Genomic DNA, 23968 nt, shown 5'->3' on the forward strand with positions numbered 1-23968 from the left:
GTTATTATACCTGATGGTCTCTGGTTGTGAAGGGATCAGTATTTATCTTCTTTCTGTTATGGTGGTGGATAGTCCTTGATCCCAGGTGGTCTAGACACAAGAAAGGTATAATGTCTGCAATCTGGTGGTCTATGGAAGTGAAGAATAGGTTACTTTTAGGATGTCTGATGGTCTGTGGTTGTGAAAGAATCAGTGTTTATCTTCCTTCAGGTCGAAGGCTGGATCCACCTTGATCCCTGGTGGTCTAGGGCAGAAAAAAGTGAAAAATGTTTGTATCCATAGTTGTAAAGGAATGGAGATTGGTAAATATAGACCAAAAAAGTTTTGAAGCCACTGCTACTTATTTACTGGCAGCCAGACTGGCTTGCAAAGTCTCTTTAAGGAGAATAGTGTTCCCCCGTGGTCCCCACAAAGCTTCTCATGAGCCAGATCTGACACCCCATACTTTGCACTGACGAGGGGCAAGCACCCCGAAACACCGTGTCTGCAAATTGGGATTCTGATCTGGTTTATATATCCTAGGTCATATGCAAAGGATTGTTAAAAACCCACATTTGACTTTTAGGCGGGCTTTGCACACTATGACATCGCAGGTGCGATGTCGGTGGGGTCAAATTGAAAATGACGCACTTCCGGCATCGCATGCGACATCGTAGTGTGTAAAGGCTCGATGATACGATTAACGAGCGCAAAAGCGTCATAATCGTATCATCGGTGCAGCGTCGGCGAAATCCATAATTACGCTGACGCAACGGTCCGATGTTGTTCCTCGCTCCTGCGGCAGCACACATCGCTGTGTGTGAAGTCGCAGGAGCGAGGAACGTCTCCTACCGGCGTCACCGCGGCTTCCGTAGGATATGCGGAAGGAAGGAGGTGGGCGGGATGTTTACATCCCGCTCATCTCCGCCCCTCCGCTCCTATTGGCCGCCTGCCGTGTGACGTCGCAGTGACGCCTCACGACCCGCCCCCTTAATAAGGAGGTGGTTCGCCGGCCAGAGCGACGGTCGCAGGGCAGGTGAGTCCATGTGAAGCTGCCGTAGCGATAATGTTCACAAGGATATCGCAGTTGCGACGGGGGCGGGGACTATCGCGCTCGGCATCGCAGCATCGGCTTGCGATGTTGTAGTGTGCAAAGTGCCCCTTAGGATTGCTACTTCCAATCGGTGGCGCTGCGCTAGAGTTTGTCTCCTTCCTGGAGAGACAATTTGAAGCTACTGGTCAGTTATCTCTAGAACTACTTATTCTGAGGCTTACAAGCTATAGAGTCTTACTCCTTTAGGATATATGTTTCTGAAGACTCCTTAGATATTTGAAAGTTACCAAGTCCTTTATATAAAGGGAATTCAGGTTTTCTGTGTTTGTAGCACAACATTCCTCCATTAGAAGTGTATGATTAATTGAAATCTAAATGCTGTAAAGCACGCTGTGGACCCTCCGAATCGGAGAACACTCTTTAGTCTTTATGTTACGTCTGTAAAGAACAATTGTACCTATCTCTTCACTAATTAAAGGTGGCAGCTGGACTGGCTCATTACTTCAGCCTAATGAGGCAGCCTCCATACCACCTTGCTAATCAGAATAAAGGATGGTACAAAACGTTCTTCAGAGGAAATATGAATCTTACTTTTCTAGTATTAAGCTCTGATATCATTAGTTACCACAAGGCCGTGACAAAAACTAGACTCGTATACAAAAATCTACCACTAATTCCTGGAAGGGCTACCTGTGAAAAAGTTAGAGTAAGTAAACTTTTATTTATTCTTTAATAATTTTGTCCAATTTTGTCATAATTTTATGAAACTTTGCAAATTACTTCACTGAATGACTTGTATTCATGCCTGTAAAAAGCGACTTCTGCTTTTCCCCAAGGCTGTTTTCTTTTAGCTGCATTTAAATCAGATACTCATTTGGAGTACAGATGATAGCAGTGAAAAGGGTCTCACTTAATGTGCACCAATCACCAGGATTTTCCAATATAACCTAAAGCCAGTGCTATACTAGCACTATCAGGCTGATTCTATACATACCTTTAGCTGTGAGATCGGATGTATACTTTCTGAAATACAGGCAAGTAAAGTTTGTAAAATGAGCAGCTTTTTGACTGGCAGCAGGTGCTGAGCAGCTAATAGCTGGGGAGGGTATTCATACTGATTCCCACCCCCCAGCCTGTCCATCCTCCCTCTATCTATTATTTATGATAATTCCATTATAGAAGTTTGTGGCTATAAATCATGGTGACTAGAAGGACCTGTGCTGATGTCATACCCATGTGACCAGAAGGGGCGGGACCTCGGCCAACAGAAAAATATTGTTGCTTCCTGGTATCAGCTATGTTGGCTGAGGCCATACCCTTTCTGGTCACATGGTCCTTTTAGCTATCATGATTTAGCCACAGCCAGTGGTGAAACACTTCTATAATGGAATTAGCATAAATATTAGATAGTGGGAGGATGCACAGGCCGGGGGGCGGGAATCACTAGCAAAACCCCACCCCAGCTATTAGCAGCTGCTGTCAATCAAAAAATTGTTCATTTTACAAGCTTTACTTGCTTGTGTTTCAAAACCTATACTTCCTAGCTGACAACTAAAGGTATGTATAGAATCAGCCTGATAGTGCCACTATAGCACTGGATTTAGGTTATATAGGAAAATCCTGGTGATTGGTGCACTCTAATAAAAGGATTTACAAAGTTCCATAACTTTCAATGCTGGACAAAATAAAAATAAATAAATGAAAGTTTTTAAAATTGTTTTAAAGAGGACAAACCACCAAGATTTTTCTATATAAACTAAAGCCAGTGATCTGCTGTGGTGCTATCATGCTGATTCTATACATACCTTTAGTTGTGACATCGGATGTATATATTCTAAAATGTAGGCAAGTAAAGTTTGTGAAATGCACTGTTACTTGATTGATAGGTGCAATGGAATATCTAATAAATGAGTTGGTTTTGCTATTTTTTCCTGCCCTTGTCTGCTGCATGGCCTCCCTCCCTCCCCCGTCCTTCCTCCCTCCTTCCTCCCCTCATAATAATAGAGACAGAGGGAGAAAGGACAGGCAGACAGATAGGGGCACGAATAACTAGCAAAACCCGTCCCACCTATTAGATATTCCCTTGCACCTGTCAATCAAATAACAGTGCATTTCGCAAACTTTACTTGCCTATACTTCAAAAACTATACATCTGATCTCACAACTAATGGTATGTATAGAATCAGCAAGATAGCGCCAGTATAGCACTGGCTTTACTTTATATAGGAAAATCCTGGTGGTTGGTCCTCTTTAAGTATCATTTTTGTATTTTGTTTGTCTATAGGTTCCGAACAGTTTGTTGGAAGAATGCAAGATTTCCGGTTGTATCAGGAGGCACTTACAAACAGGTAAGTGGTCAAATTATTTAGTTAAGTATCTTTATCATGTATGTACAGTTGTCGTAGCCATTATGAGTCCTTGACCACAAAAATATTTTTATAAATATTATGTTCAATTATATGAAGGCCCTTGAAGGATGAATGTTGAACATGTCGTTTTGATTAAATTTTCCAACATCATATCAAAAACGCTATATATATATATATATATATATATGTATAAAATGGACATCCATATGAAAATATATATGTATTATGTATCTATTTTATACCAGCTAAGAAATATCTTCCAAAATAATGTTAAAGTAGCTCCAAAAATGGGACTTTAAAGGTTTGTCATCCAGAATGTCTCAGAAGAAAAGTCTCTCACTTTAGAGGGCCCAGTGTTATCTGGCTGCACGGACAGTTACTGATTTCTAAGGGAGCCATTTAATCATTTATGTACCCTGTAGTGATCGGACATTTACTGCATTCCGCCATAGATTACTGAGAATAGTTAGGGGGCGCCAGCAACACGAGAACCTATAATTACTTAGGTTATACTATCAAAACTGGACTGTCCAAAGAAGAGTGAATTTTGATATTTCTTTTAAAAATAGAATAACAGGTTTGAAATACCAGCTGCAAAATTGATGGTCCTTCCATCTTTAGAACAGGCCAGGACCTGTCAATAAGTCATATTTTATTTTATTCCCGCTGCTCCCCTTAGCATTGTGTGTTTCTTTTTTTTTTTTAAATCCACGGTTACAGTGACATGGGATACTTTATTTGGTGCAAATTTTTACATGTGGGATCCTCGGGGGCGTGTCTTGGAGTTGCTCTGCATTATTACCCTATAAAGTAATAATCCCTTCATAAAGACCAGAAAAAGGAGCACTATCTAAATCTCTGGAACTCTATAGCATTTATATACCCAGCAGTGGTGGGACATTTACCAAATTCCCCCATAGATTGCTCAGAATAACTATGGGATGCCAGCAACATAACAATTTATAAGTACTTAGTTTATGCTATCAAAACTGGACTGTCCAAAGCAGGGAATCCTTTCACGTGCATTTTGAAATTTCTTGGAGCTCCAAAATTATTGATCCGTCCATCTTTAGAATAGGCCACGAAAGAGGTCCTGTTACTAGGTCATATTTTATTTTATTTCCACTGCTCCAGAGTATTATGTTTCTTTTTTTTTAATCCACGGTAACAGTGATATGGGCCACGTTATTTGGTGCAAACTTTTATATACAGGATCCTCAGGGGCGTGTCTTTAAGTTGATTTGCATTATTACCCTGTTAAGCAATAATCCCTTCGTAAAGACCAGAAAAAAGAGCACTATTTAAATCTCTGGAACCATATAGCATTTATATACCCACAAGTGATGGCACATTTACTAAATTCCCCTATAGATTACTCAGAATAGCTATGGGGTGCCAGCAACACAACTTTTCATTGCTTAGTTTATACTATAAAAACTGGACTGTCCAAATGAGGGAATCCTTTCAAGTGGATTCTAACATTTCTTTTAAAATTAAAATAACTGGTTTGAAATCGTTTTTTGGAGGTCTACAATTGATGGTTCATGCTTAGGATATGCCATAAAAGAGGACCTGTCACAGGGTCATATTTTATTTTATTTCCACTGCTCTCCTGAGTATTATGTTTTGGGTGTCATTTTTAATCCACAGATACAGTGATATTGGCCACTTTATTTGGGACAATATTTTTTTATATACAGGATACTCAGGGGCGTGTCTTTAAATTGTCCTGCATTATTAGCCTGCTAAGCAATAATCCCTTCATAAAGACCAGAAAAATGAGCACTGTATAAATCTCTGGAACCGTATAGCAGTGATGGGACATTTACCAAATTCCCCCATAGATTACTCAGAATAGCTATGAGGTGGCAGCAACATAAGAACTTACAATTACTTAGCTTATAGTGTAAAAACCGGACTGTCCAAATCAAGCAATCCTTTCAAGTGGAGATTAACATTTCTTTTAAAAATAAAATAACTGGTTAGAAATAGTTTTTTGGAGCTTCAAAATTAAAATTCATGGTTACAGTGATATGGGCCACTTTATTTGGTGCAAATTGTTATACAGTCATATGAAAAAGTTTGGGCACCCCTATTAATGTTAACCTTTTTTCTTTATAGCAATTTGGGTTTTTGCAACAGTTATTTCAGTTTCATATATCTAATAACTGATAGACTCAGTATTTCTGGATTGAAATGAGGTTTATTGTACTAACAGAAAATGTGCAATCCGCATTTAAAGAAAATTTGACCGGTGCAAAAGTATGGGCACCCTTATCAATTTCTTGATTTGAACACTCCTAACTACTTTTTACTGACTTATTAAAGAACTAAATTGGTTTTGTAACCTCATTGAGCTTTGAACTTCATAGGCAAGTGTATCCAATCATGAGAAAAGGTATTTAAGGTGGCCACTTGCAAGTTGTTCTCCTATTTGAATCTCCTATGAAGAGTGGCATCATGGGCTCCACAAAACAACTCTCAAATGATCTGAAAACAATGATTATTCAACATAGTTGTTCAGGGGAAGGATACAAGAAGTTGTCTCAGAGATTTAAACTGTCAGTTTCCACTGTGAGGAACATAGTAAGGAAATGGAAGAACACAGGTACAGTTCTTGTTAAGCCCAGAAGTGGCAGGCCAAGAAAAATATCAGAAAGGCAGAGAGGAGGAATGGTGAGAACAGTCAAGGACAATCCATAGACCACCCCCAAAGACCTGCAGCTTCATCTTGCTGCAGATGGTGTCACTGTGCATCGGTCAACAATACAGCGCACGTTGCAGAAGGAGAAGCTGTATGGGAGAGTGATGCGAAAGAAGCCGTTTCTGCAAGCACGCCACAAACAGAGTCGCCTGAGGTATGCAAAAGCACATTTGGACAAGCCAGTTACATTTTGGAAGAAGGTCATGTGGACTGATGAAACAAAGATTGAGTTGTTTGGTCATACAAAAAGGCGTTATGCATGGAGGCAAAAAAACACAGCATTCCAAGAAAAGCACTTGCTACCCACAGTAAAATTTGGTGGAGGTTCCATCATGCTTTGGGGCTGTGTGGCCAATGCCGGCACCGGGAATCTTGTTAAAGTTGAGGGTCGCATGGATTCAACTCAGTCTGAGCAGATTCTTGAAAATAATGTGCAAGAATCAGTGACGAAGTTGAAGTTACGCAGGGGATGGATATTTCAGCAAGACAATGATCCAAAACACCGCTCCAAATCTACTCAGGCATTCATGCAGAGGAACAATTACAATGTTCTGGAATGGCCATCCCAGTCCCCAGACCTGAATATCATTGAACATCTGTGGGATGATGTGAAGCGTGCGGTCTATGCTCGGCGACCATCAAACTTAACTGAACTGGAATTGTTTTGTAAACAGGAATGGTCAAATATACCTTCATTCAGGATCCAGGAACTCATTAAAAGCTACAGGAAGCGACTAGAGGCTGTTATTTTTGCAAAAGGAGGATCTACAAAATATTAATGTCACTTTTATGTTGAGGTGCCCATACTTTTGCATCGGTCAAATTTTCTTTAAATGCGGATTGCACATTTTCTGTTAGTACAATAAACCTCATTTCAATGCAGAAATATTACTGAGTCCATCAGTTATTAGATATATGAGACTGAAATAGCTGTTGCAAAAACCCAAATTGTTATAAAGAAAAAAGGTTAACATTAATAGGGGTGCCCAAATTTTTTCATATGACTGTATGCGGAATCCTCAGGGGTGTGTCTTGAAGGATATCCGCATTATTACCCTGTAAAGCAATAATCCCTTCATAAAGACCAGTAAAAGGAGCACTAACTAAATCTCTGGACGCTGGAACCGTATAGCATTTATATACCCAGCAGTGATGGGACATTTACCAAATTCCCCCATAGATTACTCAAAATATCTATGGGGTGCCCGCAACATAACAACTTATAATTACTTTGTTTATACTATCAAAACTGTACTGTCCATAACAGAGAATCCTTTTACGTGTATTTTGACATTTCTTTTTAAAATAGAGCAACTGATTTGAAATAGTTTTTTGGAGCTCCAAAATTATTCATCCGTCCATCTTTAGAATAGGCCACGATAGAGGTCCTGTCACTAGGTCATATTTTATTTTATTTTCACTGCTCCCCTGAGTATTATGTTTCTTTTTTTTTAATCCACAGTAACAGTGATATGGGCCACTTTATTTGGTGCACATTTTTATATACAGGATCCTCGGGGGCGTGTCTTTAAGTTGTCTCGCATTATTAGCCTGTTAAGCAATAATCCCTTCATAAAGACCAGAAAAAGGAACACTAAATAAATCTGTGGAACCATATACCAGATTTAGAAAAGTAAAATGGAATATTCAGAGGAGCAGCATGAATAAATTAGGAGCAAAACTGCCCATTTGTACTGGTGACAGGTTCTCTTTAATATCTGATCTATATGTATCTCTTCCCTGATATTCCTATCAATCACTGGACATATAATCTTCACTGTTTTTCCAGGCACTTTTTTATACTTCTGGTAATGGATGAATCTGGTCATAGAGTTAGCAGTAGCTCAGTTGCAATACCCTGCGTATCCACTACCAAAAGTATGGCGCTATGTCCAATAGAGCAAGAACTCATCCAATTTTTGGGAATGCCCAGATTTGGATCCGATCTTATAATGATGGATTATCTTACATATGGGTCATCGATGTTGTATTCTTTAAAGGTCAAGCCAAGCATTTTGATGGCTTCACATTTCCAGGCAACTACAGATCCACATCTGCTGAGCAACAAGATACATGGGGACATGGAATCAAACAGCTTTGGGCAAACATCTTCCAATGCACATAGACCCTAGCGGTTGATCTATAACGATCTCATATGGTTGGGTCATTGAGAAACATCTCTTTGCTCATCTCTTTTATCACCTCTAAACTCAGGAGTCCTTTAATTACAAGATGCATTGATCTAACTTTGCCTTCTTATCAGTAGTTCATTTTTATCAGCGTAGATTTATTTCTTGGATAACCTTGCTTTGCTTTTCAACAGAGAAATCTTGGAAGTGTTTTCTGAAAAGTTTCTTCAAGTGGCCATTCAGTCAGAATGCCGATGTCCTAGCAGCCACCCACGTCTTCACCCCCTGGATGGAAGATCCTGCATCCCGAATGGTGCACACAGCAAAACAAGGGATAAAGTTTTAAGGATACATCGGGACGCCCATCCGGTGTCCTACATAAATGATAATGATCTTCAAACCACATGGATTTCTTCTATTTTATCTGCTTCGGACTTTGACAGAGGAATAAATATAACATTGGATTTGACCAATGGACAATATCAGGTGAACTATAATTCTAATTATGTATGTGACATTACAGGTGTCCAACAGAAAATGGTTGGCCAAAACTATTCTGTGACGCTAATCACTACTAATGGACAAGTCGTGAAGCAGGGTAGTGAAACGTTCCAGGTCAGATACCAGGAGAGCACGTCGTAAACTAAGGGGAAGAAAAAATGTGTAGTCAGGTCAGTCTGGGGTCAGAATACCAGGAGAATAGCGGATCAGACAAACAGATGGTCAGAGGAGGTCCAAGGTCAGGCACCAATAGATAAAAACACAGAGCACAGATGAAGAAGTCCAACAAGCACCACTGATACTTTGTCAAAAATCCACTTGTGACTTTTAGGATCGCTACTTCCAATAGGTGGCGCTGTGCTAGAGTTTGTCTCCTTTACTGGAGAGACAATTTGAATATTTCCCAGAGGGGCATTGCAGCTATAAGTCCCCTTACCTGGCAGCCAGACTGGCTTGCAAAGTCTCCTTAAGGAGAATAGTGTTCCCCCGTGGAATTTTAGGGGCATTGCAGCTATAAGTCCCCTTACCTGGCAGCCAGACTGGCTTGCAAAGTCTCCTTAAGGAGAATAGTGTTCCCCCGTGGTCCCCACATAGCTTTCTCATGAGCCAGATCAGACACCCCCATACTTTGCACTGACGAGGGGCAAGCACCCCGAAACACCGTGTCTGCAAATTGGGATTCTGATCTGGCTTATATATCCTGAGTCATATTGCAAAGGATTGTCAAAAATCCACTTGTGACTTTTAGGATCGCTACTTCCAATAGGTGGCGCTGTGCTAGAGTTTGTCTCCTTTACTGGAGAGACAATTTGATACTATGACAGGCAGTGATCTTCAATAGAGATGAGCGAACCTTTGGAGGTTCAATTCGCTGCAGAAATTGAACCAAACCTCCACTGGTTTGAACTTTGCCGAGCCTGGTTCGAAATCACTGGTTGGCAGTGTGAGTCTCTGCCCACATATGGCCAGCCATAAGTAGATGACTTCCGGGGAAGGGTGGACAGGCTTTTTCAAATCTTTTTTTTTTATTGTTGCACACTACATTAGATCATGCTGTTGTAACCCCCAAGGGCACACCCTTCAAACACAACAAGGGGCCTACACAGGGCTGAGCACCAAGCGTGCGTGCGCACAGAGCTGCTCGTGAGTGAAGTTCACAAATAAAGCATTGAAACTGCGAACCCGAACTCTGGTTTTTAAAGTCTGTGTTCCGATCGAAAACCGAACCTCGGGTTCTCTCATCTCTAATCTTGGTCTGACTGCTCATCTAAGTAGCTTAGCAATCACTCAGAACAGGGAACACGTGAAGAAGCCTAGCACTTCCCAGTCTCAGATTGGACGGTTGAGCAGTCAATCAACATACCGACAGCTGAGCACACCCCTGCACTAAATTGGATGGCTGAGCTGCCACTCGCCAAACTTTCAGCCCAGCATGACCCTGATTCCAAAAAGCAGAAAAACTGTCACTCACTGTGTCGAAGACACACTGGATAGAGGAATCATGACATGTACAATGTATTTATAGCAAATTTATCATACAAATAATTTTTTTTCAAAATAATAGATATTCAAAAATTCTAATTCGGCACATTTTCTTAACATCTCCTGGGAAATTGAATTCACAACAAATGTATTAGCTGTGAATTGAAAAAGCCAATTAATAACCTCTGATGCCTCCTGAACCTAAAGTTGCCCTACACTCCTCCATTTGCTTCCCAGGTCCTCTCTCTGCTCTGGCATTTTGGTGTCATGCAGTCATATTGTGTGTCTCTCCACATAATGTCAATTGGGCAGTGTCATGACGTCAGAATGCAAATTCTTGAAAATTCTAAGTGAATTTGATTAGTTTAGAAATTACTTGATCATCCTTGCTAAATAAATTATAGTTATCAATTCCTACTATTCACATTTGAAAAAAATCTTGAAACATTCCAGTTCATAGAAAGAATAGTCTGACACTTTCTGTTCTCGGTACCTCATTTATCAGCTTTGCCATATAGACGGAAAAAGAATAAGCAGAGTCATCTCCTTATCACTGGAGGGTGGATGAGTTAATGACCGCTTTATAGTATAAGGCAGGACACACAAATATGGCTATACGTCTATCTCACCTACTATTTTCTAGTCTCAGGTTTGAGGGGCTAATTTTTTAGATTACAAACAAACATAGAAACCTTCTCCCTTTTTGGACAAAAAAGCTTCACTCCATTTGTATTCTAGTTTTTTGGATCAGGAAAATTGGAATGTTGGCAACTATGTTATGTTTAATATTCTGAAACCAATGAACCCAAAATACTGAAAGGGTTGAATCAAGGTTGCACGCAACTTTGCGCATGCAGAAACTTCATTTCATTCAAATGAGGGGAAAACAAAGCTCCTCCCTGCTGATTGATGGGGGTTCTAATGGTGAAACCGCCATCTATTGTATGGATAGGTCTTAAAAAGGATCAACCACCAGGATTTTCATATATACACTAAAGCCAGTGCTATACTAGTGCTATGATGCTGATTCTAAACATACCTTTAGTTGTGAGATTGGATATATACTTTCTGAAATACAAGCAAGTAAAGTTTGTGAAATGCAGTTATTTGATTGATAGGTGCTTCAGAATATTTAATAGGTGGGTCGGGTTTGGCAAGTTATTCCTGCCCCTGTCTGCCGCCTGTCCTTCCTCCTCCGTCTCTGTTATTTCAGGGAGAGAAGGGAGGAAGGACAGAGGGAGGGAGGACAGGCAGCAGACAGGGGCGGGAATAACTAGCAAAACCCGACCCACCTATTAGATATTCCGTTATATAACTGTGCATTTCACAGAATTTACTTGCCTATATTTCAGAAAGTATACATCCGATCTCACAATTAAAGGTATGTATAGAATCAGCATGATAGCGCTAGTATAGCACTGGCTTTAGTTTATATAGGAAAATCCTGGTGGTTGGACCTTTTTAATTTGTATTACCGCTAAACTCTTTTAAATCACAATGCTCTAATGAATTCCAAAATAAGTTTCTTAAAACCTGACAACCCTTTGAACAAATCATTACAGTAATGTTGAATTACAAGTATAAAAATTACTGTAATAATTGATGTTCATTAATGTTTTATAGACCAAAAATGTCCTCCCATCCCTCTCCCAAATATAAGACATACCAACCATCGTGTTCTACAGCTTTTACCAAAATATTCAGCGTCCGAAACCTGACTGCAACAATATCTTATTTGTCTTCAATCATTCATGAAGTTCATTACATCTAGACATTCGATATCCTCCTGTGCTTGTTCTGTAATTCTGCTTCCTTTTATGGTTCCTGCAGATTAATAGCCTCCTAAGCTAAATACTTTATCTTTCAACTCCCTCTTCTTCTGTATATATCCCTATAGTGATTATGATGTATGCTCATAATTATCTTGACTAGTGTTCTTATAATTCTTAGCTAATTAGTGTCGCTGAATGCTGCACAGGCAAAGTCAACAATGGTTATAGCCGGCATTCCATGAATATACAGTATAACTATTCAATGCCAGTTACTCTACAGGATTTCTTACAAACATCTGCTTACAGACTACTTCTACTGCTGCATATCTGCCCATAAAACAGATTATAGTAAAGCTCTGAGAACATTTATTAAATTGAGGAAAAAATAGTCAAAATGCCTTATGTTTATCGTAATTGTTTTTTGAAGGACAGAGCAGGGGAGTCAGTAAAGAAAAAGATTAATCTTGCCCCTTCCCTCATCTTTCATGCTTGATCATGATCATTATATTCATTCCTCTCTTTACACTAACTCCTAAGCAGATAAGCTCTCTACTTCTCAACATTACATTGTCTGTGCAGGGGTGGAGTTTTATGTAGGTTTGCCCCACCCATGAGGAATCAACCAAATAACACAATGAGCTATTAAAGAATGTGAGAACGGTTGCTAGGAGCTCAGACTGCTAATGACCATTCACAGCCGCCTTCACCTTTTATAAGGTTCTGGATCCTGTTGCTGGTCGCCGACTATTGCGGGCGTCACACGAGACGATCTATCGTGCGATATGTCGTCAGGGTCACGGTTTTCGTGATGCACATCCGGCATCGCTAGCGACATCATTTCGTGTGACACCTCTGATCGACGCTGAACGTTCACAAATCGGTAACACGTCTCTTATTTTTAAAAAATCGTTTATTTTTCTTTGCACCGGTTGTTCATCGTACCCGGGGCAGCACACATCGCTCCATGTGACATCCCGGGAACGATGAACACAGCTTACCTGCGTCCCGCGGCTCCTGCCTGCTATGCTGAAGAAAGGAGGTGGGCGGGATGTTTACGTCCCGCTCATCTCCACCCCTCCGCTACTATTGACTGGCGGCTGTGTGACGTCGCTGTGATGCCGAACGTCCCACCCCCTTCAGGAAGTGGATGTTCGCCGCCCACAGCGAGGTCGTCCTTGAGGTAAGTACTTGTGACGGCGGTTTAACAACTTTGTGCGCCACGGGCGACTAATTGCCCGTGACGCACAAATGACGGGGGCGGGTACGATGGCTTGTGCGATTGCACGATAGATCGTACCGTGTGACGCCCACATATAGCTTCAGTGTTGCTCCTGTGTATTGGTCCTTATTGTTGTGATCCAGAACTTGGGGACCAGTTGTGTGCTGTGGAAATATCCGTCTTGCAAGTTTATTTCCTTTCTTTGTTTCTTTTCTCCTGGGTTCATATTTAGGGATGATCGAATACCTCAAATATTCAGCTTTGCGAATATTTTTCGAATAGGTCGCCGCTATTCGACTATTCGCGAATATTCAGTGCGCAATATAAGTCTATGAGAAACCCGAGATAACTATTTGGAACTATTCGGGCTTCCCATAGACTTACATTGCGCATCGAATATTCGCATAGCTGTGACCTATTCGGAAAATATCCGTGAAGCCGAATATTTGTGGTATTCAATCATCCCTATTCATATTGTCTCTCCCTTCTGTCTGATTGCAGTGTGCATAAATTTTTATTCTTTCCCCTGTCTGTGTTATTTGTTTGGTTTGCTTCTCCAGTTCTTGACCTATCCTGGGATGGGTGGAGAGGGGGTGTAAGATGAGAGCTCAAACAGGAGTTATGGACATGCTGGGGGCCCAGACCTAGCTAGCATCAAGCTTACCTCTGGGATAAGGGACAGCATAGGATCCTTAGTTTGAGGGTTAGCTTAGGGGTCCACCTTCTTTTACCCTGATTACCTGTGACAATAACAATCCAGTGACATAACAAGACTCTACATAACTAATCATATGTTAAATAGTTGTAAGTCAGCATTGTTACCCTTTTGCTTGTCAGTGTATGGAACGGACTAGGATGAAGTAAAAGGAGGAGTGAGATATCTGTGTGGATGGAGTTTTATGTAAGTTTACACCACCCAAGAGTGCGGGACTTGCGCTACATCACAACCTCACGTGGGCCCAAGGAACACGAGCGATGACATTGCTGGAACGGCAACCCCACCGGATGTCAGTATAAGCCTTTTTATTTTAATTAGGGAAAAAATGTGGGATGAGAAGGGTTTGTAGTATTGGACAACCCCTTTATGCTTTATACAGAAATCTGCTGTTTACTATAGGGAATCTTTAGGTCATATTTCCCGAAGCAGTCTTACATTGGTGATGACAAGGTCAGCCAAATATGAAAGTGAGATGGAGGACAAATTGCTAGAAAGTCTTCCCATGATGTGTATGGGGCTGTCACATCGTGTTTGGCTCTCAACTCGCCGAGTGTCATCTGACGCTGTTCATACTGCAGAATCTTATACTCTACACTATGCCTTCTCTGGTGCTTTTGAGTTACACAGACAGGTTCGGGCATTGGCCAGCTGTGTGCTCATTAGTGATCGTGCTTGCAGGAGTTAGTCTCTACTAGCTTGCTGATTATCTCTCAGATCACATGTTGTGGGAGACCTATCACGGTTATGTCCCGCCTTTTTAAAATGGTGGAGCCTGTCTTCCCATGCTGACTCTAGTTTTTGCTAAGCCAGTCGATGTGCTGTTGTTTTTGTGTTGCTGGTGATTTATTGCATGCTGCTTGGTGTGTTGTGGAAATCCTTACATCGTCTGGTTATTTCCACCCTGCTCATTGTTCCCTCCTTATCACGTATTGTCATACCTCCATGTGTGCAAGCTGTGGGATAGCATTTTTGGTTTCTCTGCTTATCTTTATCTGTGGGTTCAATCACTGTTGTCCTGATCGTCCCTTGGTATGGGGGAGAGGGGATATTAGATCAGGGCTGACCAGGAGCAGGGCAAGGAAGGTGGCCCAGACATCTTCATCATTAGTGCTATCTCTGGGTTTAGCAACAGCTAGGGCCACCTAGCCTCAGGGTCAGGCTACGAGCCCCAGTCTCCTGTTATCCACTTACACCCCATGACAGGAACTGAGTAATTATATTCATTAGAGTTGAACAATATAATCACTGGATCCTGGTCCATCAGACACATTGGTACTGTGTAGCCACTGGACCAGAGCCCTGCTTATTGCCTACTACCTACAGGCATTCACAATTTCTCTTCTAATTAGTAAAAGTAAGTCAAGAACATTGTCATCTTGTCATGCCAGGACTATTACTCAAGGGGGGTGCCAAGGATGACAGCAGATAGGGGGAAGTTTCAATGGCTCTGGTGAAGTGGTCAAAGATTACCAATGTGGTCTCTGGACTCGAGTCCTATATTATTTTGCTCAACTCTTCAAATCATGCCACTCAAATGCACTGTTTCATTGGAAATATATTTCCAGTAAAGGTCAGGCTCAAGATTCAGGGCTAGTCTGACAAACAGTTAGAATTATGGTAGCTGCAAGATTTGGCAATCTACTCTTGCTCCAAAGTTAGTATGACATATGTTTGAATAAGAGCCGAAATTTCACTTTTTTGTCTTTGTATTCTTTTATTTATTTTTTTTCAATAAATTATTTTTCAAGAACCTTTTTCCTGATTATGTTGAAAATCAAAGTTTATTGTTTAAGCCAACGGAATTAGACATATTACAACTGAGAGTGCACAAGGCTAATCATGGCAAAATCACTTATTGTATCAAACTTAACCACAGTGATAGAGTCATCTTTCATTCGTTAATCCTCGCATGCTCGCAGGGATAACTGAGACCTGGGAAAGGGAAAAGAAAGTAAGAGTTGGGGAGTTGATCTCTAAAGTATCCAATGAAGGTAGGAGAATAGGCAAGGGTAAGAAAGGGAAAAAAAATGAGCCAAAAAAGGGAATAGGGAAGGGGGAGAGGGAACGGTTTCCCCTTCGCGTGGGTCTGGCCACACAACGTAAACAGGTAAATCAATAACAGAAGTAATGTTGGGTTCCGGGAAGTTATTTATTTAGCCTATGAGAGTATCCGGGGAGTCTCTCAGCAGGATCCAGGGGGTCCAAATGTTGAGGACCTTCTCAGAACTACCAGAAGCCTGTCCTATTAGTTCCTCCATTCTGACTGTATCATTGAGTTCAGCCACAATTTCGGCTCTAGAGGGTACATTTGTTTGTTTCCAGTACCTGCGGATCAACCTGCGAGCCACTACCAGGAAGTATCTGAGTAAGTTTCTCTTGAACCCGGCCACAGAGAGCTCACACAATGACAGGAGGGCCAGATTTTGGTGAATGAAAGCTCATTATATAATTCAAAGACATCCATCCAAAAGCGCGCTGATGACAGGACATGCCAACCAGGTCTGCAGGTAAGTACCTTCATCTGATAGGTATCTCCAGCAGGTGTCTGAGACAGATGATCATTCTTTACTACTACATCACCAAATATTCCACGACCCTAGAGATGGTAGCATTAGGTTATGTGCACACGTTGCGTTCTGTCCCTGCAGAAATGTCTGCAGCGATTTGAACAGCACACATGTGCTTCAAATCACTGCAGAAACACTGCATACTGAAAAGCCGATTTCATGCGCTTTGGATGCAGCCCCTCCCATAGACAGAGCGGGGGCTGCATGCAGAGCGCACGAAGGAAGTGACATGTCAATTCTTAGAACACAGCGCTTCGGCAGCAGCCGAAGCGCTGGTTTCTAATACACCACGTGGGCATGGATTAGGCACAATCTTCATAGATTTTGCTGGGGACGCAGGACGTATGCAGTTACGCTGTGGTGCAGAACGCAGCGTAACTGCATGAAAATACGCTACGTGGGCAGATAGCCTTAGATCACCAGGTTCAAGATGCTCAAGTGATTTTCATTTTGGAAGATCAATAAAAAACAGAATTCTTAAATATTTGATAATCTGTAGAGATGGCAAAACTCATATTTCAAGTTTGAGATTTTTCAGCAAATAGGAGAGATTTACGTTTTTGAAAATCAACTATATTTATTTATTTATTGATTTTTTTTTATGACTTCTTCATCATGTTTTATTCTTTTACTTTTATATGAATTTAGAGAAGAACATTGATTCCTGCGAAGAATTTAAAGAAAACAAAGTTACATTTTTTTGGTGGAATTTCCAATTACATGGGGAATTAAATCTGCCATAAATCTTGGGTTATGTTCAAGCCATATAAATGGCTGATCACCCACTGTGATAATAATCTTTGCTGTTTTGCCTTATGTAGTCAGCAATGGCAACAAAAGCAAACTTTGAAATGTATTTGGAACATCTGCTCTGATCGCAGAATTTAGTTTTCAATTAGATCCCTAAACATTATTTTTTTATTTTGTGTAATTTGACCAATTTGACTAATTCGCAATAATATAATAAATTCTCAAAGATTAAACATTGATTTAATATTAATTCTGAGCAAATCTGCCAAAATTCAAATTCGGCAATTTGCTCAATTTAACAAAACAACTCTAAAAAAACTGCATTCTGTCAAATCCACATTTTTTTTGTAAACTTATAAGCAAATTTAATTCACCTTAAGAGGATTTGTTCATCTGTATTTAATATCAATAAACATATAAGTGAATGAGATTAGAAATGAGTGAGTCTTTGGAAATTTGAATTCACCAGCTATGACTTATTGTTTCCCCAAATTTGATTTACCACGGATCACAAATACCGACAAGATAGGTTTAAAACTCTGAGGTTTCCAAGGACTGTATTGCACACCTTTCAAGTTCTTTTAATGCAAACATAGCCAGGGGCTCATTCAGATGTCCATTGTTTCCATTTACTCATTGGCAAAAGTGTTTCCCCCTTTAAAATTGTTCCAAAAAATTAAGTGTTTCTCCTAGAAAATTATTGGTATTACACATTTTATTATGCACATTTATTTCTTTTGTGTTTATTGGCCAATTGGATAATTTCACAAAAAATTCCAAAATTTAGCAGGACAAAATTGTTGGCACCCTCAACTTAATATTTGGTTGCACCCTTTACCCTTTAGAATAAATACCTGCAATCAATCAATTCCTATAACCATCCACAAGCTTCTTCTTCCTTTCACCTGGAATGTTGGACTCTTCTTTATAATCTGCTCCAGGTCTCTCCTATTTGAAGGCGTTTTTTTTTCCTAACAGCAATTATAAGATCTCTTCACGGGTGTCAATGGGATTTACATCCGGACTCATTGCTGCCACTTCAGAACTCTCCAGCGCTTTGTTTCCATCCATTTCTGGAAGTTTCTTGAAGAATGTTTGGGGTCATTGTCCCGCTGGAAGACTCATGATTTATGACGCAAACTAAGCTTTCTGACACTGGACACTACATTGCCACCCAAAATCCTTTGGTAATCTTCAGATTTCATAATGTTTTGTACACAGTCAGGACATCAATTGCAGAGGCAGCAAAACAACCCCAAAACATCTTTGAACTTCCACCATATGTGACTGTGGGTCCTGTGTTCTTTTATTTGTAGGCCTCACTCTGTTTTCAGTAAACAGTAGAGTGATGAGTTTTAAAAAAACAAAACTCCATCTTGGTCTCATTTGTCTGGATTTTGACTTACTTATCTACATTTTGGCAAACTGTAGTATTGCTTTTTTATGCCTCTGTGTCAGCAGTGGGGTCCTCCTAGGTCTCCCCCATATTGTTTCATTTAATTCAAATTTCAACAGATAGTTTGTGCTGAAATTGATGCCCCCTGAGCCTGCAGGACTGCTTGAATTTATTTGGAACTTGATTGGGGCTGTTTATCCACCAACCTTTCATCATTTTTTTCTACTGTCCATGTCCAGGCTACAGTGCTATGGGTTGTAAACTTAATTATGTTGCATACCATGGACAAAGGAACATTAAGATCTCTGGAGATTGACTTGTAACCTTTAGATTGTTGATATTTGTCAAAAACTTGGTTCTTAAGTCCTCAGACTTGGCACACACAGACACATAATCGAATGATTGAGTCAACTTCTCCCTTTTATTCTGGTTTCAAGTGTGATTTTCTTTTTGCCCATATCTGTTCCTTGCCATAGGTGAGTTTGAACGAGCATCACCTACTTGAAACAAAGTTGTTTACCCACAATTTTGGATAGACATGGGAATGACCTAATAGAAAACCACGGATAGCACTTTTTTGCAAAAATAGGACATCTGTATGAGGTCCATCTAATTACAAAGTGACTTCAAGCTATATGGCTATTTGTAAATGGATGGTAGTTATTCTTCACTGATGTCCTACCACACAGATATTGTGTAATGTTTATTAGATGTTTTAAATCTTTTTCTCCTTATCACTCTTGCTAAGCTGGGACTATCCAAATTCACCCAAAAAGTAGCTGCTACATTCCCTATATTGGCTTTTATATAGAACCTATATAAAAGCCAAAGCAGGGAATGTAACAGAAAAGCCAAAGCAGGCCTGCATTGATAGTCCCTCCTGATTGGCTGTGCTATATTATGTGCTGTGATAGCCGGAACGCATTAAGGGGAATCCCACATGACTGAACTTTAGGATACATGAGCCTTCTTTGTCTGATACAATCTTCAGCTTTGTGTAAAACAGAGAGGACTTTTTTTGGCAAATTACGCAAATCAAATAACAAATTATTTCACCAAATATTGTCAAATTTGATTTGCTCATCTTTAATCATCTATAGCTATTATTTGCTATGAATTAATATCTGAATATTGATATCTCCTTTATGTTATGTATAGAAAAAATATCTTTTCTACTAAAAATATGAAATGGGAACAACCTTTTTTTGAAACATGGTATTGTACAAAGGATAAAATCAGAACAGAACATGTCCAACCAAGAGTAGTTTCAGGAACATTGAACATCCTTAGAAAGTGTCGAATTTTGGGGGCGGGGACCTACATGCCATTTCTTTGCCTCAGCACAGTTTTGCCACTTTTGTGCCTGGGGTGGTCCAGTATCCTCAATGCTAGTTGACCGGGTGGCTGGACCCTTGGGCATGTTGTCCACTTGTTACAGCTATTCCGTAGACACTTGTCATGCAGATGGAGGGGTGGTCAGTAGTTTATGAGTATACATGTCTCCTTGTAGATATAGTATATCACATACATGTAAATATATATTTTGTTTAGATTTGTAATGACCATTTTCTCTTCTTATTGCTCTATTGATCATACAAAGAGTTAAGCGAGTACCTAACTATCTGTACTCGCTAAACTCATAAAGAGTACAGTCTAATACTCGCATATTCACTCTGAATAGCATGTGCAATGCAAGTCAATGGGGAATACTTGCAATGTAATGAGTAACCGGAATTCTGCACTATTCCCTACTCTCAAGAATAGTACGGCATTTGGGTTACTCATTACTTTGCAAGTTTTTCCCCTTTGACTTACATTGTACACGCTATTCGGAACAAATACGTGAGTATTAGAAAGTACTCGCTATGAGTATAGTTAGTATGAAAAGTTAGGTACTCACTCAACTCTAATCATACATTCAACAACCTCACTTTGCCTGTCCTCTTCTGTGATTGAAATACACTCCTATGCCATTGGAACTCAAAATTAGTAACATTGGTTTTACAAGCGCTCGGGAAATCATATCAGCACACATGCTTTGTGGAGTACTGAAAGTTTCTGCTTTATTACATCATGTGACCAGTTTATATAGTATCCCAAACAAAGAAATAACTCATCAGAATTATGCACCAATAAGAGCCGCAGGGGTGTGTAAAGAAATGTGAAACTTCCCCATCCATCAGTGTAATCTGAGCCCTATCACATCATTCAGTTATAAGACAATATGGTTTCTATAAGAATAAAATGGTTTGTATTCTCTCACACTTCCTATTCTCCTTAACAACAATTTCCAAAAAAAAAGCACTTGACCTAATGTTAATTCTTACCAGGTACTAGAGATATGTGTCCATTTCAGGAAATACAAAAATGTTTTGGAAAACTTTATGACAAAAAAGTTTTAAATTTATTTTAAATGACTTTTTATATTGTTTTCTTCATTTTTCAGATATTTTACATTACTATTCAGTTTTACAGCCCAATGCCAAAATCTTTAAAAATTCAGAGGAAAAAAAAAAGGAATTCCTTCTGGGAAGATTGGCAGTATTTTGGAAGTGATTGTCGAAAATTTGGAATGAAAAATAATGGCACTTTAGATAACGCAAATTCCATCAATTGTCTTCAGTTTTCCAGGTACAAAAAATTGTATATTTGTTTTACAAATTTTACAATTTTACTTTTGGGCAATTTTTTTTTTACTTTTTAAAAAAATAAACTCTTTCTGTACCATGTACAGTATAGCCTTTTGACATGATTTAGGAAAGCTTGTCAAAGAAATGAGAAAAAAAATACAAAACTGGAAGCCTTCAGCGTTTTAGGGTGGATTCACGTGTGCCAGATGTTTCTGCAAATGAAAGTCGGTTCCATTCGTCTAAATGGAGTTGTTCTGTTGGCAGCTTTTAGATTTTATCATGTTACATGCAGATGAATAGGGTAGCTGCAGAAAATTCAAGAAAATCCTGTAGAAATTTTTTATAGGTAGATATAAATAAATGGCGGATTAAAGGGAACCTGGCACCAGATTTGGTGACTATTAGCTGCGGCCACCACAAGTGGGTTCTTATATACAGCATTCTAGCATGCTGTATATAAGAGCCCAGGCCGCTATATATAACCTAAAAATCACTTTATAATACTCACCTAAATGGTCGGTGCGGTGCAGACTGGTCAAATGGGTGTCTCCGTTCTCCAGCGCCTCCTCTTTCGGCCATCTTTGTCCTCCTTCTTCTGAAGCCTGGGTACATAACGCGTCTTACGTCATCCACACTAGCCAGCATTAAGGTCCCGCGCATGTGCTCTACAATACTTTAATCAGGGTAGATCAAAATGCGCCTGCGCAGGACTTCAATGTCGGCCTGTGTGGATGACGTAGGATGCGTCATGCACCCAGGCTTCAGAAGAAGGAGGACAAAGATGGCCGAAAGAGGAGGCGCCGATACCGGACAACAGAGACACCGATCCAACCAGTCTGCACCGCATGGCCCCTTGGGTGAGTATTATAAAGTGATTTTTATGTTCTACGCAGTAGCTGGGCTCTTATATACAGCATGTTAGAATACTGTATATAAGAGCCCAGTGGTGGTGGCCACAGCTTATAGTCACCAAATCTGGTGACAGGTTCCCTTTAAAGAAATTTCCTTTTTTTTTCTGGAAGATGGATTTTCCAATATTAAAGAACAAGAATACATTCTTCCAAAAACAACAGTACTCCTTGCCACAGTTTGTGTATTTTATAGCAGCCTAGCCCTATTCACATTTATAGAGTTCAGATGCAATACCACACACAACCTGTGGATAAGTGTGGCGCTGTGACTAGCCAAAAGCAGCCAATTCCGCTTTAATTCTGCACAATTTATTTTCTGTTTTACTACATTGGCGGATTAGCGTTCCTGTCGAAAAATATATTTTTACAGAAATCATGATCAGTGCCAACAATAGACATTACCTTCCTTTAGGGTAAGCTCAAACTGGCGTATAATACGAAGAAGTGCAATGAGAGAAAACATCACATTACACTTTGACCAATGTTAATCAATGGGTCAGATCTGCAAGTTTTTCCTCAGCTCTAATCTGATTGAGGAAAAAAATGTCTGCATGCTGCAATTGACAACATATATCAGACGCAACTCGCCCATATAAGTCAATGGTTGTGAGAAAAAATCTGACAGTAGATGCCTATACGTGTGGTGTCCGACTTTTAAGCACAGATCTCCAAGGAAAAAAAAATAGACAAAGCTATAGATAAATAGATGACAGAAAGATATCACATAGATAGACTAGATAGATATCCTTGAGCTATATAGTTTCCCAACCCCCCTGCATATTATACACTGAGACCTTTCAGTCCCTTTCATATGGCACTAAAGGGTATTTTTAACCCTGCTTAACATAAGACAATAAATAAATAATAAAATAAACAATATGGTGTCTCCCCTATTTTTAATAGCCAGCCAAGGTAGAGAAGACAGCTGGGGGCTGGTATAATCATACTGGGAAGGTCCATGGTTATTGGACTATTCCCAGCCTAAAAATAGCAGGCAGCAGCCACGCTAGAAGTGGTGCATCCTTTAGATTCTCCAGTTCTGTTGCTTCACCTTGGCTCTTCCCGATGCCCTGGTGCGGTGGCAATCAGGGTAATGGTTTTGAGGGTTGACGTCAGCTGTGTATTGTCAACTGTCATCAAGCACAGGGATTAGTAATGGAGAGGCGTCTATCAGACATCCCCACTACTAACCCAGTAAATATAAAGAGAAATAAACACACAATTAAAAAATGTAATTAAAAAAATACTGCCTGACTCTTTACCTGGTTCAGTAATGTATTAAAAGAAAACACCAAAAAAACCCCCAGAAAAAAAGCCATGCAGGTCAGAAGTAGTCCGGGGATTCTGACATAGTCCACTAAAGGAAACCTGAAAGACATAAAAAGAGAAATAAAGACAAGAGACTGTCTCTTGTTCACCAATTTATTTGCTAAAAAAAGCACTGCAGCTCCAACGTAGTCCATGGTGTTCCCATGACATTCCCCAAATCTGTACTTCAAACCTCCTTTCTTTGTACTTGTCTGCTTCCATTTTCTGGTTCCTTGGAGATGTGTGCATTAAAAAAAGTTGACACCACACGAGTGTCATATGTGTGCAAGCAGAGAAAAAACTAGCACACTTGCATTACACTCGCATGATGAAAGGTTACCCTTACGGATTCCACTCGTCCAACTTTTCAGGACCAGAATGGGACCAAATTTTTTCACACCAGTGAAAGGGATACTCTCATGTTATTGAAATGCTTTGATCAGTTATAAGGCATGAAAATAAACCAGTTTGTAATTGGT

The 23968-nt window shown here is 40.0% G+C and overlaps 1 protein-coding gene across 1 annotated transcript in view; it reads left to right on the plus strand.

Annotated features, from left to right (window-relative positions):
* The window catches only part of USH2A (usherin), a 1098211-nt gene that overhangs the window by 64320 nt on the left and 1009923 nt on the right, over positions 1-23968 (plus strand). Inside the window, exons 4-6 of the mRNA XM_075339131.1 lie at positions 3318-3381; positions 8430-8721; positions 21087-21271. Coding sequence (XP_075195246.1) covers positions 3318-3381; positions 8430-8721; positions 21087-21271 — 541 coding nt within the window. The remainder of the gene's footprint in view (positions 1-3317; positions 3382-8429; positions 8722-21086; positions 21272-23968) is intronic.

This window comes from Anomaloglossus baeobatrachus, chromosome 3 (assembly GCF_048569485.1).
Source record: "Anomaloglossus baeobatrachus isolate aAnoBae1 chromosome 3, aAnoBae1.hap1, whole genome shotgun sequence".
Lineage (NCBI taxonomy): Eukaryota > Metazoa > Chordata > Amphibia > Anura > Aromobatidae > Anomaloglossus > Anomaloglossus baeobatrachus.